This window comes from Motacilla alba, chromosome 5, assembly GCF_015832195.1.
Source record: "Motacilla alba alba isolate MOTALB_02 chromosome 5, Motacilla_alba_V1.0_pri, whole genome shotgun sequence".
Taxonomy (NCBI): Eukaryota; Metazoa; Chordata; class Aves; order Passeriformes; family Motacillidae; genus Motacilla; species Motacilla alba.
The window spans coordinates 14,148,835-14,167,335 of NC_052020.1; the positions used below are offsets into that span (position 1 = coordinate 14,148,835).

At 41.5% G+C, this 18,501-nt stretch overlaps 1 protein-coding gene across 2 annotated transcripts; it reads right to left on the bottom strand.

Annotated features, from left to right (window-relative positions):
• On the bottom strand, positions 1–18,280 carry SPTY2D1 (SPT2 chromatin protein domain containing 1). Of its 2 annotated transcripts, XM_038138785.1 has the most exons (6): positions 18,123–18,280; positions 8,475–8,589; positions 5,449–7,044; positions 4,510–4,669; positions 4,305–4,382; positions 1–3,108 (listed from the first exon to the last, which is right to left on the bottom strand). In XM_038138785.1, the coding sequence occupies exons 1-6, from the start codon at positions 18,180–18,182 to the stop codon at positions 3,012–3,014; spliced, it is 2,106 nt and encodes a 701-aa protein (XP_037994713.1). In that variant the 5' UTR covers positions 18,183–18,280; the 3' UTR covers positions 1–3,011. The 2 variants fall into 2 exon arrangements, with proteins under 2 accessions (XP_037994713.1, XP_037994714.1); XM_038138786.1 differs by lacking the exon at positions 18,123–18,280 and having other exon boundaries at positions 5,449–7,046; positions 8,476–8,589.
• Between the last annotated feature and the right edge of the window lie 221 nt (positions 18,281–18,501).

The following is an 18,501-nucleotide window of genomic DNA, read 5'->3' on the forward strand; positions in this document are numbered from 1 at the left end:
TACTTCTTGAAAGATTTTTATTTTAAAGCACAGCACAGAGTTGCACACTAAGGCTTCCTGTGATATGCAAAACCCTGGCCTCCAAAAGACATCGCTGTAAAGTGAAATACAGCTCAAGTGTAAATACAAGACATTTTCAAAAAGTAGTCATCATCAATAGAAAGTGCCCTTCATTTGATTTAGCATTAGCAGTAAAGAAGTAGCTACCTTAATTGTGCAATCAAAGCCAGACCTGGAAGGGTTTTATGAAAAGTACGTCATTTCACACTCTCAAGTTTAAGGATATAGAATCTGAGATAGCAGAAACCAACCTTTTTATCCTCCTACATTCATTATTTTTTGACAAAATTTAGTAAAAAGGCACATTGTCAAACAGTGAATTAAAAATCTAAAACCAAACCAGAATTTCCTTAAATACAATTAAATCATTAGCTGAACATCCAATCCTGATAAACCAATGTAAGCATTCTTCCAGTTTTTCTTCACCTCAAATTCAGATGCACTTTGGAAGTACCAAAATACTGTCATTACATGAATACTATTAATCTGGCAAACAGTAAACAGGTTTTTGGATACAAGGTCAGGAATTAAAAAACTAGTTTAGTTCCTTCCTAGCCGACATACAAATATGCAACAAATATGCAAGCACATTAAAAGCCAAACATTTGTACAAAATAGGAAACCCATCAGCATCCCATGCCAATTATGAGAAAGTACTTCTTGACTGTAAAATTACAAATATGTCCTTGAATATTTTTTCATATGAAATAGACAAAACTTAAGCAATGATCACTGTGTGAAGAAAGTTATACAGCGTCTTAGGGAGGCTAGCAGAGTACATTCCAGTCACCATCTAAATGACAAAGTGCTTTACAGATTAAGAAGTTTAACTGATCTTGCATGGTTAATAATCAGAAAGTGGTGAAATAATCAGGTTTTACTTAACCTGTATTTGTCTGAAATGCAGATTTCTTTCCCAACTGAACCAGTTTCAACTTAATATATTTCTTTTGCTTCATAAGAGACTTTTTTCTCCCCAGCCAGGAAGGAAGTTGCTCACAGATGATATAGCTGTCTGGGCTGATGGACCTCAAGTCTTTCTCCAGCTAAAAAGAATAAAAAAAGTACAAACCCAGCACTTGTTCATGGTCCCAAAGTCCATTGTCCTGAATGGGTAATTCTAGAAACCAGGAAATCTCCGACAGGAAATCTGAGATGGTCCCAACGCAGCAGAGAATACAACACACTTGTAGACAGTGAGGCTACACTATCTTGCATGGTCTCAAGTGCATACACTGAGAAACAGTTTTTGTTAGTTAATAGAGAAAGTTGGAGCAACAATGGTATCCTCACCTGGGCTCCATGTTTGCCAATACTGAGATAGTCTAGAGAATCTATACCAGTAACTTACATCAGTATTTTGCTGAGGCAGTGAAATGGTACACCACTGACAGAAAACATCTTAAAAAGGCAAACCTGTTTTTTCTTACATTAAGAATCAGATGTTTAAACTTCAGCAGCTTCCAAGACTGTTCCTTACAGGCTGCTATCTGAACTGCTTCCTAGAAGCAGCACTGTTTAGAATAGCCCCAAGAGGAAAGGTTCCTTTGTTGTTTCTCCACAAGGTAATTTTTCCTTTTCCCCCGCCCCAACCAATGCCCAAAGCCCTCTTACTACTTCTCAACCTATTTCTAGCATTAAAACATAATGGCCTGAAGCAGCTGAAGGCAGATGCTACCAATGGAGTCCTGGAGCTCGAGGCAAAGCTGAGTAGTGACACTGGTGAGCTTTGAAGGGCAACTTGGGGAAACCCAAGTAGATGCAACACCAGATGTGACCTTCAGGTCTCAGTGCAACTCCTGTCGACTTACATGAACCCTGTGCTGATTGTAAACGAATTCAGTTACTGAAACAAACAGTCTTTAAATGCATAGTTAGAAATAATGTGCAAATATGGGCATTAAGGTAAGTAACTGAACTAAGTCTCCTGCTATACATATTATTTTAGGTTTTTGGCTTGCTGAAATCAATCACAACTAGTTAACATGATGTTAATACTGAAAAGCTGTAAGTGCATTCTAACAGAACTTAATTCTGATATTCTTTCTGAACAGTTAAACTAATAAGATAAATGACTGCTTCACATTTTAAATAATTTAACCATCAGATGTTTAATGCAAGAAAAAACACAGTTTGTAAAGCAGCAGAAGCTGTTAAACAAATCTGAAAATTTACAGGGCAGGAGAAGAATTCCCAGGTATATGCTTGAGCCCAAAAGCACAGGTTACATACAAACACTAGAAATTTGTTTTCAGGGTGTGTGTTTATCATACTAAATTAGACTGGCACTGGAATTCCAGACACAGCAAAAGCCAACAATCTTTTGGCCATATCCATCACTGCATGGTTGGCAAATGACATGCACTTTTCTGTTTAGAAATAAAGGGGTTCAAATTATTTTTATGGATCCTCAAATCTAAAGATCTGCAGCACTTTATTGCCTTAAACACCTGTGGCTGAATTTACACCCAAGCTACTGCTGTGCAGAAGATGACATTTTAACACTTTGAGGCTCAGGTTGGGAGACAGGGCAGGATATAGAGCAATCTCTCCAAGTCTCAAGAAGTATCAGGGAACAAGAATGCTATTCCTTTCTTTCAAGTGAATGCAAAATTGGTTTACTGGTATGTGGCCCACAACAGTTCCAAGTCAGTGCATAGCTAGTCAATATTTCTGCTGGCATCTTGAACTGGTTTATTCAATGAAAACATCTATTAATTTTATTCCATTTAATATGCATTAGTGCATTAATTTCTTCATAAAAAACAACCCTGGCAAGTATTAAAAATAAATATCTTATTTAGGTCAAGCTAAAGCCTTGCTTTTCAGTATTTTAATCCCTTTAAATATTCTTTTGCCCACTAACAAGCAAATGGAAACTGAAGTAGAATAAGAGATGTATGGAGGCAGAGGGGAGCAGAAACATGAACAAAGTCAACACCATAAGTCAGTTAACGTGTCCTCAGCTTCTTAGACTGTCTCTTGCGTTTCAGTTCTTCTTCTTCCCGTCTCAGCTCTTCCAAGTCTTCCTGAACACCAAGTCTCAAGCTGCCAAACAAGATTAAATCCTTTACACTGCTATTCAGAACACTTGACATTTTACTTCTACATGCCCAAAAAGCAATGCTAAAAGTACTACAGCTGATTTGAAGAATAATTTCATATCACCTCTTCTTTAATTCAAGAATGAATGCAGCTTTAAGAAATCAAGATATTTTTTAAATCATAAGATCAGAATCAAGTATTTCAAGAGAAAAAGATATTTAAAACTTCTGTCAAAAATAAAGATTGCATTTTAAAAATTAAAAAATTTAATCACATAAGGTCTTTTTTTCACCCAAAGAGCAGCTACTGAAACACATCCATGGAAAAAGTAAAATTGAATTTAACTCAAGTTTCTTATCTCCACTTCCTTTATGCAACATGTGTAGTTAAAAGTGAGTCAGGAATTCAGCTCCGCAAAACCTCACTCTAGGATGACAACAGTTTGGTTAACAGCAACATCACTTTAAAATGCCCTTTATTTCTCCTAACTCCACTTAACAGACTACAGTGTTCTATGGGCTGCAGATATTCCTCAGGAGCCAGGAGGAATAAGGACACTGACTATAACTTCAAAGATGCAAGTTTCTAATGTTCAAGGCACCTTCTGAATAACCATACAGAACCAAAGAATTTGGTGACTCCATGCATTCCAATATTTGCATTTTCTATAGGAAACCCTTATAGCTTTCACAAAACTTGTCTCATCACTCATTTAAAAACAAAGAATCAGCTTATCTCATAAGAATTCTGCAGGCCCAAAGGCCAAAACCAACATGGAAATATCATCTTCATAATTTAAATCAGTGACTATACAAGCTTGTCAGCACACTTTTTATACTTCTATAGAAACAGACACACACATGTATAGATAAAAACAAAATTTCCAGACCTCAAACTAGCAGAATATTGTAATGCTTGGGACCAATTAAGGCATTCGGAATTTCAAGTGAAATGTATAATTTTTAAAATATTTTTTAAATTTTTCAAGTTTTTTATTAGTTCTTAACAAGCAAGGTTTGTGATAGATAAGGACATAACTTATTTAGTGTATCCACCACTGGCTGTGTGCACTTAAGCTTTCTTATAAAAAATTGTAAGGCTTGCTGTTAAAAGCAGAGTGGATATTTGCTAGCTTAGCCCTATGACTTCAGCAACAAACAAACTTGGCAATTTGTATCCAAGTTCAAATCCATGCATACCTTCTAGCTTCTTCTTTCTGTTGCTCTCTCCAGCTGCTCTCCATATAACGTAAGGCATAATCACTTTCATCTTTGTACCTGAAAATTAAATAACAGTTTGTAGCACATTAAAAAATAGGCAATGAATTAATATCCCTTCCTAGGAAGAATAATTACTTGTTCTACTGCTTGCTCTGCAGTATCTTAAAATTGTTACTTCTCTTACCTTTTCCGGTCATAGCCAAATATTTCCCGAATATGTTTTGATATTTCTTCTTGAGGTTCCCCTTCATCTTCAATGAAATCATCCATTTCAGAGTCATATTCATCATCATCATCATCATCTTCTATTTGTCTCTTGTAACTAATAGGTGGTCTTCCAAGACCTAAATGACAGGAGAGAATAAAATCATTAACTAATAACATGAACGTAATTTTAATTTAGCAGTACTCCTCCTTACTATACCTTGGGCATAGCTATTTTCTGGGCTTCACAGTGGAAAACTTCTGCCTCAAGTTAACCAGCATTTCTTAGAAATTCAGCAAGAGAAAATACTTCCTGAGTTGTGCTAGAGGAGATTACCTATCAGGATCAGCAATGGCATCTTGAGGAAAGCAGATATCTGTTCTTTGCTCAGGGCTTTCCAGGCACTTATTCACTACACTCCACATGGCTTGCTCCTGATCAGAAATAAATTTTTAGAACAGCTTGTCACTGATAAGATAAATCTGCCAAAACACTGACATGGAAAACCCGTGAGTGATTTTTCATCTAGCCCTTTAAGCATCTGTTATTTAAGACACAAAGTTTTATAGACCAACTATTAAGCAATGCTGGAAGCAAATCCTTCAATTCTTTTCCTTCTAACAGCATTCATATACCAGTATCCATCACAGGCTGCTTTAGTTTTCCTTCATGTGATACTTCACACCACCTGTACTTCAAAAATTACAAGCATAGGTAAAAATAAGTAAAATAAATTAAAAGCTGCTATATTTAATTTTGTTTCAATTATTAAACTGTTCTTATCTGAGTTTCACTTGGGCTTTTTCCAATTCTTATCCCCACTGGGGGACAGGGCATGCAAGCAGCTGCACAGTACTTAGTTGCCTATTGGAGTTAAACCACAGCAGTGAAAAAATGCTTTGCTTTATAAATGCATACCATGTGGATGAAGCACAGGTCTATGCCCTGGAAAAGGTCTCATTCCATTCATCTTTCCATTGCTAGGTCTTGTGACGAGGTTTTTAGAAGAAATGGTTTCTGACACGACAGTACACTTGGGTTTCACAGCCACACCCGGGCCGCTGCCTGGTCGCACGGATCCTGCGCTTGTGCTGATGCCCGGCCTCCCTGGGCCAGCGCCCAAGCTGCTGCCTGGTTGCTTGGCTCCTGTGCTTGGGCTGATTCCTGGCCTTCCTGGACCTGTTCCCAGGCTGCTGCCTGATCGCCCTGGTCCTATGTTTGTGCTGCTGCCCGGCCTTCCGGGACCAGTGCCCAAGGTGCCGCCCGGTCTCTTAAGTCCCACGCCTGAGCTGCTGCCTGGTCGCCCAGGTCCTGTGCTCGAGCTGCCCGTCGGCCTTCCTGGCCCCACGCCTGAGCCACCTCCCGGTCGCCCAGGTCCTGTGCTTGAGCTGCTGCCAGGCCTCCCAGGTCCTGTGGCTGAGCTGCTGCCCAGTTGCCCAGGTCCTGAGCTTAAACCACTTCCTGGCCTTCCCGGTCCCACGCCAGAACTGCTGCTTGATCGTCCCGGTCCTGCGCCTGAACCACCACCGGGATGTCCAGGTCCTCCTTTTCCTAAGCTGCTGCCGGATCGTTTTGCATTGGAGTTGATTCCATGTTGAAGAGCTGCAGGTTTTCCTGGTTTTGCATGGGCAGACTTTTTCAGGCTGGATTCTTTCACAGATGGCATTCTCTGAGCCCCATTGGGCGTGGGTTTTGAGGGTGGCACTTGAGAGCTTGAGCCAGACTTTCTAATACCATTGACAGGTAATTTATTATGACTGCTACCAGTAGAGCTTTTTAAAGAACCATTTTGTGAGGTTTTTTCCATTTGATTAAGTCTGGAAGAAGATGATGACCGTGGGTGTTTTTCAGTCAATGCTGGTGCTTTGGATTTCTTATCAATACTACCCATAGAAAGCGACAGACTGCTTTTCGATGTGGAATGTTTATCTACAGAGGTTTTATTAAGTTTTGTGTTTACAGAGGCTTTTTGAGAAGACAGTTTTTTTGAAGAACTGGATATCCCTGTAGGCTTAATCTCCTTCTCACTTTTCTTATGCATTTCTACTTTTTTGTTTTTGCGTCCCAAAAACTCCCTCTCTCTCAATTCTTCTGCTGTTCTGGGTCTCTCTTCTACCTTTTTCACTTGTTTTATTTCCACCGGTTCATATTGTTTCTTTTCAGCAAGCCTCAAGAGCTCTGCAAAGTTCAGAGGTGCTGGTGCACTTTTGGGAGGTGCCTTTGGTTTCACTGCAGCTTTGGATGGTTTCTCTTCATATTCCTCTTGCTCATGCTCAGAATCCGTCTGACTGTATTCAAGTTGCTCAGTTTCATCTTCTGTTGCATACTCAGCCTCTGGGGCCTGAGCAACATTCTCACAAGCCCTCCTCTTTTTAGGCTTCTCTTCAACAGGAACACCATTATAACCATAAAAATTATCCTTTGTTCGTGAGGCCATAGCTCTTGCCTTTCTGTCATGTTTCAGTTCAATGCGCCTCGCCAAGAGCTGCTCTTTCTTCCTTCTTTCTTCCAGCGCTGCAAGAAAACCAGGAGAAAGTTATGCAAAAAGCACTACATTTTATGTCAATATTTTCTTAGGACAGTAACTCAGTGATATCTGGGTAATAGCTATTCAAAATAGACAAGAAAGTGGCCCCAGGTCTGCCAACAGGACAGGCTGACCGTCCTGTGTCAGCCGCTGCAACAAAGGCAAGCAATTGAGTGAATGCTGCTCTAACAAAACCCACTACAGCTTTCTGAGGGAAGCAGCTTTCCAGGATGCTATGAAAATTGTGGAGAACCTCTGTATAAGGACGTTCAGAAGTTATGGGATCTCTGTGTAGTGGAGGGAGTTCTGAGACTGAGCAAGAGAATCTTGAGACTATACAGAACTTACAATTAAATGTTTAAGGGAAGTTGAGGAATGGGAGAGAGTAAGAGTATTGGGGGGGATAATAACTGGAAAATACCCAAAATGTGTGTGTGTAGAGGGATGTAAGGGAGACACAGAAGCAGCTGAACAGAGATAAACAAGCAGATGGTCATTACACAAGTCTGATAGAGCCCTGTGCCCTATCTCCACAGTCTGTCCTATATCCTTACTGTTCTGGCTTAGCTGTTTTCTGCATAAGTATGCTCTCTGTCTTGTGCCTGTGACCTGCTGACAAGAGTCAGAATGAACTAGCTGGTGAAGGAGACATCTAAATACCAAATACTGGACAGACCAAGGAGTAGGGGCTAAATACCAAAAAGATTCAGAAAATGTAAAAATTCCTAGAAAACTGATCAGGCTACTCATATTTTGGGCGCCTATAAAGGTACTATCCATTGTCTGTGTCATTTTATTGTCAAGGGCTGTGACAGCACAAAGTGTACCAGCATGCCCCATGTGGAATTTGTGCTTAGTCTTGTTTCTGGACCTGGCAGCAGGATTAAGGAATAGTTATGACTGGCCCAGGAGAGGAGGAATAACCTGGGCCATCCAGTCCATCAGATTTGGTTACTTTAGCAAAACATTAACATCAGAAGCAATGCAGTACTAGTTTATTGCACAGACTATTTAAAGGAAGTATAAAAGTGGAGAAATCAGGTTCAGACTCTTTAAATTTAGTGTTTCAATATAGTGAATTTAAGACAGAACAATGGTAACTTTTTCCTTTTTTCACACAGATGAACTTTTCAAAGTTAAGCTAACAAAAGTTGAGATAGTTTTTTGCTCTTCACCTTAACTGCTTTCTCAATCTCCAGCCATAAATCCTAATGTAGCTGAATAATGTTTTAACCCCTTAGGAAAGCAAGCAAATGCCCCGAGCCCTTACTTAGTAATAGCTTTCTCTCAGCACCGTCTCTCTATGCATAAATTCCTGAAACAGATGTGCAACTGTATTTGCAAGAAATTTGAATAAGTGTGACAGATAGCAAAGAATAAATTAAAGTCACCCATAGGAGATATTTTGTACTTTTACCTTTTTTTCTCTTTTCTTCTTCCTGCCGTCTGAGAAATGCTTGCACTGCTGCAGACTCTACACCCTTGACTTTGGGAACTTTTTTGGGAGGACCAACAGCCAAACTGTACCTTTTCTGCAAAGAACAAACAAATATGTTAGAAGAGTTAAGAAATGTAAAAAAAGCAGTCTTTAAAACTGAGGAGTTGCATAACAGTCCTGTACTTAAGTTCAGAGATGGTACAGAATAAACAATGAATTCCCAATGAAACTGAGGGTTGTGCTGGATACATTTGACTCACAGCAGTGCTTTCAGGCTGAGCAACCAGCCCCAAGTCTTTGGGAGAAACTTGCAAGCTAGAAAGTGCCTGGTCCAGGGGAGTAGATGTGTCTTGATTTTTTTTTTCCTTCATAACCATCAGAAGAGCAAGATAACCAAAGTCCAGAACAAGATATCAGCACTAAGATAAGGACAATTGTCTTGTCTATACCATTGGCCAGCAGCCAACTACTTCACCCTATAAATATTGCCATCAGGATGAGCCTGATTTGAGCTCTGCCTGAACTGCAGCTTAACTGGATGCCAGGTGACCCCTTGAGCAGGGATGCCTCTCAGGGTTCGACATTCCTTACCTGAAACTAAGAGATCCTTCCTTACCCAAGGTGGAAAGATTCCTTACTCATGGCAGATCCTCAGTAGGTGGCAGAGGAAGTTGCATTAGTATTATGAAACATTACTAATCCATCCACCCCATATTATTACCAACACTGTATGGATAATTTCCATTAGATAGGTACCATTGACCAAACCTGAGACTAAGAATGGATCCAGCCACTACAAACTGAGTTTAGAAAACAAGGAGTCCACTCAGAACCTTGTGTCTCAACAGGACTGTGCTTCTTGCTCTTTGCATTGCCAGTCCCTGAGAATTATTCTAAATGAGCTCATAAATGAATGAATTTGAATTCAACCTTCTTTTGTGTATGTTTCTTCCATTAATTAAATAATAAAATGCATTAAACTTATAAAACCTTGTCAAACCCCTGTTGAACTTTGTTAAATTCCAGTCAATTGTCAAATCATTATTTTCTCTCAAAACACATTGCTGCCTATCTTTTGAGTGAGATACATTCACATGGATACATCCACAATATGTGGATACATCCACAACAGGGCTCACTCAGCTTTTGGAAGGAATGAACAAGAAACCAGAAGACAGGTAGGGAAACTAAATGAGTGAAATGAACTGGACTAATAACAAATGCAATGGCTGCCTTAGTAATGGAATAAAAGTGTTTCAGTTCAGCCTTAGTCTTTGACCAAGAGGAACCAAAAGCAAACTACAGCCCCAGCTGCCAGAGTCAATTCAATTTCAGGCTGCAGGTTTACAGCTCCATTTTTAGCTTGCTTGTAGACACTCATTTCAGTTTCAGGTTACCTAATTCAGCAAAAATATATAAATCAACTCAAAAAATTGCATTACTCCAAAAGCTGGAATGGACTTCACCAGCATAATAAATAGGCTGACGTAAAACCAACAATACTGATTTTAGTTCCTGCTGGCAGTGATCTTAAACACAATACTGCTGTCCATCAAGGAGTTAGTGACCCACACACCAGCTGACCTGAAACTCTACTTATCACCTGCGATCAGTGTGACCTCAGCACTAACTGTGAGAGAATACACAGCCCCCACCTGGCACCTGGCAATTACAGCACTTGCACATGGTGTAATTTGCCAGGAGAAGAGAAGGCTCCAGGGAGATCTCGTTGCAGCCTTTCAGTACTGAAAGGGAGCTTATAAGAAAGATGGGGACAGTTTTTAGCAGAGACAGTAACAACAGGACAGGGGTTATTGGTTTTAAACTAAAAGAGGGCAGATTCTGAGTAGAAGTTGTTTGAGGGGAACGGTGAAACACTGGCTCAGATTGCCAGCAGAGGCTGTAGACCCCCCCCATCCCTGGAAACATTCAAGGTCAGGTGGGACAGGGCTCTGGGTGACCTGATCTGTTTAAACATGTCCCTGCCCATTGCAGGGGAGTTGGACTAGATCACCATTATTTGTTCCTAGTCTATGATTCTCTATCTCATTATATCCGGAGGTGAAGCTGCATGTTTTCATATAACATCCTTTCCCTTGGCAGAGCAAATGATAAACTGTGCTATTAACTTCCCAGGACATCCTGCAAAAGCTCTAAAGACTACAGCACTGATTACATGCACCACAGGCAGGATTTGCACAGCTTGCCATGCTTAAAAGTCTGTCCAGTGCTGCTCAGCCTGGGGTTCAAGCAACTGAACAGATGTAAAGTTATCCATGCTACCCCTTTTTTGCTTCTCTTATATCCAATAAAGGTTACTTAAATCAATGTTAAGTGCCCAGGTGCCTCTTACTGGGTTCTATAACAACCATTTGCACTAGTGTGCTGCACCTGCTCAGACACTGTCTTTCACAAATGTACCAGGTTGTGCCTGAAATGAGAAAAATAGAGAATTTTTTTTAACTTCTTCCCACAAACAAAATACAGAAGAAAAAACAAAGCAATGAGAGAGACAGTTGTAAAGATAAATACAATAGAAGGCAGTTAAACTCAGAAGCAGAAGGAAAGCAGAATACATTTAAGAATAAAAGAAACCTCAATCTAAAACTGAGGTTTGAGAGGGTGGGGTTTTTTGTTTATTTCAAAAGTAAGCCAACAGATTAAAATCTAAACCAAGACCTCCCACATGAGACATTAAGATTCTCACCAAATGAAAGAGATGTGAAAAAAGACCCAAATAAAAAAAGTATTACTAAAGAGTCACACAAGTCAGCATTTCTATAAATATCTTTCTGTCCCCATAAAGCCTTATGAAACTTAACTAAAATAATCAAAACAAAATATCAGGTAAGGAAACCTACATCCAAATGTTTTAGAAGCAATAATCAGGCAGGCAGCCTAACTCCCTATAAACATCAATATCACACAATGGAAGCCTTCATTCTGATTTCTGATTCATTGATCAGCAGCACACTAATAGACCTTGGATTACTTTAATTACTATCATGCAAACCCATAAATTAGCTTGAATATACATGCACTAAGAAGCAAGGTTTGGAGGCTCATTTCTAAGCTGCATCCCAAACTGGCTCCAAGAAGGGCAGCTACAATACCAGCCACTTGTAGTCTCCTCAAGCAGTTTCTGAAATGACCAGAGCACAATTACTAAGGTGCACCATGCACATACATTGCATATTAAAACCTGCCGTGTCACCTCATCACATTAAAGACCTACTACAGCAAGCTCATTTACTGAGCTTCACCTCTCTGCAAGGAAGTTTGCCACAACCTGTTTGCACCAAAAGCATTCCAGGACTTGACTGCTCAGGAAACCTGAACTGCCATGCAGCACTGCCTCTCAGCTTTTGCTCAAATGTGGCCCATGGCTCTGTGTCCCAAAGAAATCTGGTTTACTCCATTTGAACTGGAACAGACAGACAGAGAGGCAAAGTAATCCACACATTATCAGTCAAAATCCTGTCAGAACCAGGTTGAAGTAAATTACTACCTTAGAAATTATTTGCAGTACTTTGTAGTATACTCATCTTAGTATAATGATGTCTCTGTAAATTATCTTACAAAGTTAAACATGTCATGTTTTACCATTGGTAACCTAATTTGGCAAAGTTTCATTTGATGATTCCATTTCAACTGTGCCCTCAGTCCTGAAAACTCCGCTTTAAAAACTCTGTAGTACTCAAGCATCTTGTCCAGCCTAAATGATTTTGTGCCTAAGGAGCACCTTTGGAAACTGCTAAACAGCAGAGACAAATGTAGATTGATCTATTCTGTTGGGAAACCTTATAAAGAATTAAAGTGATGGGGAAGCAGTTTTCAGGCTTTTGTTTTGTTGCGCTGTGACCAACAGCCCTATCCAGGAGCAGGTTTGTAAAGTAGCTGGACAGACAAGCTTGTTTCTGACTGCTGTTAACATGACAAATCATGCAAAATTTAAATTAAAATTTCCAATCAGTAGCATTTCTTAATATTAAACTAACAACTGAAAATACAGCAATACAATTCATAAATGAATATCCATTTTCTGTACTATTGCTGATACAAGTCTTGCTCATTTTCATTCAGTAACAGCATAAAATAACCTGCTGAACTGTAGCCTTTCTAAAAGCACTGAACCATACTTGTTCTGCAAACACTAATAAAGTGTTTTATATGCAGTGCAAATGAATATGCATCAGACGGCAGGTAAAGCAGGCCAAATAAGCCAGCACACGTCACTATACTATCCAAACAGAGCTGCACTATTCTGGCTTTTAATAACTATTGCTAAGTTGGTTAAATCAACAGAGGAATAGAAACGTTTAGCCTTTAGGAAAGAGCAGGTCATGCTGTTCCCAGAACACTGCACTCTTTGAGCTGTAAACAGTGACTATTTGCTCTGAAGTCACTGACTTCCTTCAAAACGTGGCACATGATCTGATAAGAGCTGTAGCTACTTTGATGCCAGCATTCAAGTACCAAATCTTGCACTTCAAAACAGAATTTATAAAATAATTGCAGACTTTTTGGCACCCAAATGAAGCCCCAAGGGGCCAAAACCAACCAGCGCTGGCCAGAAGTAGCAGTAGTAGTATTGCCTTTAACAATGGTCAATATTTACACAGGTGGCAATGCAAGATCAATGCAAGTGATCAATTCTGCCAAACCCAATTCTCAACTAGAGCACCTGAGCAGCTCAGTTACTGCAATGGGTTTGCACATGCAGTGCAAAGACAATTCCACTTGTGTTATCCACTGCAGGCAACTTGCAGAGCCTCTCACAGGCTGGGGCGATTCTTTTATTTGCTTGTTTTTCACTAGCATGTTACAACACTTTGCCTGTTCTTCACAGATCATTTCTTCCTTATTTGCCAAGACATCTTGGCAAATCTTCTCCAATGGGAAGTCCCCATTTCCCCCCAAATGTTCTTCAGGGTTGTCTTAAGTTGCAATGCAAGATGTAACCAGAACTATGTACTTTATCACCATCTGTTGAAACCAGGTGGAGCAGTGCTCTTTATCTCTTCCATGACCCATCCCTAGTAACTCGGGATGGGGGGGTATCCTCTGTTAACGGGCCACCTGTTAAAGCCAGGTGGGGCAGTGCTCTTTATCTCTTCCACGACCCATCCTCCATCCAGGGAGATATCGGCTGTAAATGGGCCACTGAGTCTCACTGCACGACTGATAAAATTACATCATCTCACTGTGAGATGTTCCGCCCAGGGGGAGGAACCAAGCATGCCCACCTAGATAAAAATCTGAGAACTGGAACACCAGCGAGCCTTTTCCCCTAAATTCCCAAAGGAAGACCAGGCCCACCTACACCACCGCTGGACCTTCAAAGAAAAACTACACCCTTCTGTAGGATCATTGCTTCAACAGAACCACAGCTGTCACTGCAGGAGGACTGCAGCCACCATTCAATCAGACTGCTACCAACACCCTGACCAACAGGGAGTCGGGTCGTATTCTGACGCTGTCAGTGGCTTTTGTATTACTGCATTTTTATTTTCCTAGTAAATAATTGTTATTTATATTCCCATATCTTTGCCTAAGAGCCCCTTAATTTCAAAATTATAATAATTCAGACAGAGGGGGGTTTACATTTTCCATTTCAAGAAAGGCTCCTGCCTTCCTTAGCAGACATCTGTCTTTTTAAACCAAGACAAGGGTATAATTTTCTGAGAACATCAGGAATGGTTCATCCACCACACACATCCTTGTTTGTGTCACTCCTCTCGCAATGCCAGTCCCTCAAAAGGCAGCTTTCCACACTGTAACTGGCCATTTGTGTTCACTGCCCAGGGGCCTCTGCCCTTCATCCTGAACTGGTATTTCCAAAGCTTCTGCTACAGATTCACCACGGGGTTCCCAGCAGCTGACTCTGCAGTGAGACTGTCTTAGAATACACACACGGTGATTTCACAACTGCTGCTTTCAATTTCTGGTTGTGACAAAGTAAATAGTAGGTAACAAGCATGTTTAAATTTGTTTCACTTCAGGTTCTAACAACTCCTACCAAGAGAAAGATAAAACGCTCAGCTTATCAGCTCACATTGTTCTTTCCCAAAACCGATTAAACAGGTTCATACATTTCATTCCTAAAAAAGCAAAAATTATTTGCTTCCAATTTTGCAACTGCTGCCACAACACCCAAGCAGAACCCTTAGCTGGAAAAAAAAAAAATTTGCAGATTTCAAAAGAACATATTTTATGCTTTCCTTTCTGTAGTGGTATTGTGGTCCCCATTTTCATCTGCTTTTGCAAAAAAAAACAAAAAAAAACAACCAAAAAACCGACCAAAAAAAAAAAAAGACCAGGAATAGGAAAAGCTGGAAAATTTACTAGTCAGCATTTAAACCTCGACAGTCTGGAACTTTACTATCAGGTCAGTCAAGTTGAGAGCAAAAGCCCTCCTCACTCCTGCCAACATTTCACATTGTGTATCTTGCAGTTCCCTCTGTGGAGGCTGATGCAATCCAAATAATTTTAGCCCCGTCTTGAGGCCAGTTTTAAGCACACAATAAATGCACACACATCGATCGATGGGAGTCTGGTCCTACAGCAGCAATCTGCACTTCACAGCCATTCCCATTATTTCTCACGCAGGGCTTCTCTTGCCTGCGGGCAAACGCTCGATAATTTGTAGATTAGAATTCGATGGGCAGGCTCTGTAACTCAAGGTCCTCTGAACAAACTCTGGGATTCTGTTAGTGTTTCACTTCGCAAATACTGAATTCCTCCTGGCTACTTGTATCTGTCAGCTCCACTGGGGGCTGCTTTGTATCAGTCCAACTTACAGTGAGACCTCACAAGTGCTGACGTGGATGAAGAGCTCTTTCAGTTTTGTGTCATCTCTTTGTGGTTAAATTGTATCGGATTTCTGTAAATCCTGTACACCAAAGTTTAACCCTCAGTTAAAAGGAATCGGGAGCAATAGGAGAGGTTTATACTGTCATTAATAGTTTATTAGAAACTAAGGTGAAATAAAAGAATGACTTGGTTCCAACTGTCCTCAGGGGTCTTTTTTTTTTTTTTAAGCTGCAATAAAATTTCATATTTTAAAGAACAGCTACAATAAAAACATCTGAAAGTGCTTTGTCATGTCGTGTGAAACACGTGGCATAACACAGTATACCAATTTCAGCAAAAAGAATGACACAATCTATTTAAACCTCTCTAAAGTCAACATTAAATCTCATAACTGTTATCATGTCTAGTCAGAGCAAGATCACACTGAAAACGTGATGAACTGCTAATATGAACACAGGTAAGAAAATACAGCAATGAAACCCCTGTGGAATATTAGATGATAAAACCTGGGGCTCTACTCAGCAACTGCTGTGAAGATGATTAGCAGCACATCATTAATAGCTTAGACAGTAGTTCATGTATGTACTGTTTTATTTAGAAACAAAACCTGATGCAACTAACACGGCACCAAAAGGCTGATTTCAGCAAAGTTCCTTTTGAATCTGGATTTCCATAGGGAGATGAACAAGCAGATTTGTTTTTGCAGGGACATGATGTAATATCTGCTTTATCCAGGCCCCTCTTTTACAATACAAGGCCATATTATTTCTTAGAGTTTTTATGTAGTTTCCACTTTGAACTAACCACGACCTGTTATAGTGTGTATTTGTATTTATATATACTTTGAATATACACTACTTGTTCATGTCACTATTTTTCATTACAAAGGGCATAGAACGTTTAGTTAGGTGCACTGTAAAGTTTAAAACAAACTTCTCAGAAATTCAGAGGATATGCTTGTTAATGCAGGAACTAACATTTCCGGAAACCTGGTAATTTTATATACCAGTAAATGTGTAATTACTCTATATGGTGTTTTTAATAAAAGTATTTAAAAATAATTATATTCTTATATAAACACATTTAATATACTAGCTTTAACACAGTGGAGTTGTTTAGATGTCCAGTGATTGTAAAATCTCCATGGGCTCTCTTTTAAAGCCCAGCAGCTGCAAATAGCTTCAAGCAGTGCCAAGTGCAGCTCTGCTTTTGCTCAGAGACTGGGGCCAACTTCAGAGTTAAAAGCTGCACCACTAATGTGCTAAACCAAACTGTTTCAACTATGGATTCAATTGCACTCCCACTCCACGAGTTAACCAGGAGTGAACAAATCCTAATGCTGCCTTTACTAAAAAGAGTAGCTAAACCCTCATTCATTGCACAAGAAGTAGGATCCCCTTCCTCCACCAGCACTGCCACAATGGAGATGATGGCAGATATTTTATCAATTCATCATCACGGATTAAAACTTGTGACAAAAAAAAAGTAGTGGCTTACACAGTAAAGCTGCATGGGGAAACTGAGAATGTAAAGAGAAGCTTTAAACATCTAAACCAATAATTATAATAACCCAATAACAACTTAGTGAAACAGCTTAAGAGCAATCAAATGGGCATTCAAATATCCTAAAGTATTTCTGTATTCGTTATTATTTATGTTATGAACTAGATTCCTATGTAGGGTCAGAGACAAATTAAATGTGCCTAAATAGAAAAGAGTTGATTTTATAAGGTTTTAAACCCACAATGGAATCCGATTAATTTCACATCTACCATATGGTTGGTACATATTACCAACTGGTCACATTATCAGTGAACATTACCAAAGTTTTACTAATGATACAGAGGCACTGAGATATTCACTAGTTCTGACACCACCAAAATGAAGACACTGTGCAATTGAGAGTATGGGGTTTTCTTCTGGTTTTCCCACAGTTTTTGCTAAAAACAACTACCCCTCATTTACACTGGGTTTAAGCAAACTAATTACAGAAACAGAACTCTGGCACTCTGTTGAAGAGCAAACATAAAAAGTGTCTCCCTCGCTGGTGGCTAGCAAGGAGAAAACGTTTCTTATCCAAATAAGCACTCGAGACTTATAATTCGGGTCCTCCCAGAGGAATGAAACCCAGGATATGAATGTATGAAAAGGCCACGTGCCCTTCCTCCTGCCAGACTTCATCCAGGCAAGTCACTGGGTTATTGCACACGGAATCCACATGTTACTAATAGCTTGAACTAAAACACGAACTGCCGAAGCACAGACCTCAGAACAACGTTAACAATATACCAAAAGCCTTCCGCCAGCCCTCCGCACAGCGCTGTTACACCTTATTCCTTCGCGGAGCACACCGAGACCTCAGACAACGCAGCCCGTTCACCCGAAACTTGTCACTTTGTCTCCGACTCGCACTTGAGACGTGGCAGACTCGCGTTTTGCGAGCGAACAAAAGGGCTTAGCCAGTTTTTGGGCACTGCCTTCCCCCGCAGCTCGGCTCTGCTCCCGGGAGGGATGTCGGCACGGCCAGAGCAGGAGGGCAAGCCGCGGCTGCCCGCTCCCAGCCCGGGGGTGCCGGCACCTGTTGACAGAGGGGCCCCGCTCGCCCCCTCCCCGCACACAGACCCTTTTCCAGCCCCCAGGAGCGAGCAGCCCCGGCCGGCGAGGCGAAAGGCCCGGCAGAGACGGCGGCGGGCGCCGGCCCGGCCGGGGCCGAGGCGGGAGGGGCTCCCGCGGCCGCGGGGGCCCTCCCCGGGCCCGACCGCCACCGCGCCCCGGCCCCGCGCCCCCGGCAGCGCCAGCCGCCCCCCGGCTCACCGGCACCGCGTTCAGCCCCTGCTGCTCCGAGGCCATCACGAGAATGTTGTGGAAATCCATGGCCAGGCCGGAACGCGGGGGGCTGCGGCAGCCGCCCCGCTCGCACTGCCCGCCGCCCCCCGCCCGCTCGGCCCCGCTCGCTTCCGCCCGCTGCCGCCTACCCTTTATATAAGCTCGCCTGGCGCCGGCGTCACTTCCCCTGTGGCGGAGCCTCGCCACGGGAAACGGGGCTGGACGAGGGGAGGGAACGGCGAGAAGCGGCTCGGGAGCCCCGCAGGACGGCAGGGCCCGGAGCGGCGGCGGGTGCGGCCTTATGAGAGCCCGGGGCAGCCCCCACCCGGCCCCGCCCGGCGCTTCCCGCCGCCCCCCGCTCACAGCT

Coding starts and splice junctions, on each gene's coding strand:
- SPTY2D1 (XM_038138785.1), bottom strand. CDS start 18,182: ATGGATTTCCACAACATTCTCGTGATGGCCTCGGAGCAGCAGGGGCTG. Junction 8,590..18,122: donor AGGGGCTGAACGCGGTGCCG/GTGAGCCGGGGG, acceptor TGTTCTTTGCAG/AAAAGGTACAGTTTGGCTGT. Junction 4,670..5,448: donor ACCTGTGCTTCATCCACATG/GTATGCATTTAT, acceptor CCTGTCATTTAG/GTCTTGGAAGACCACCTATT.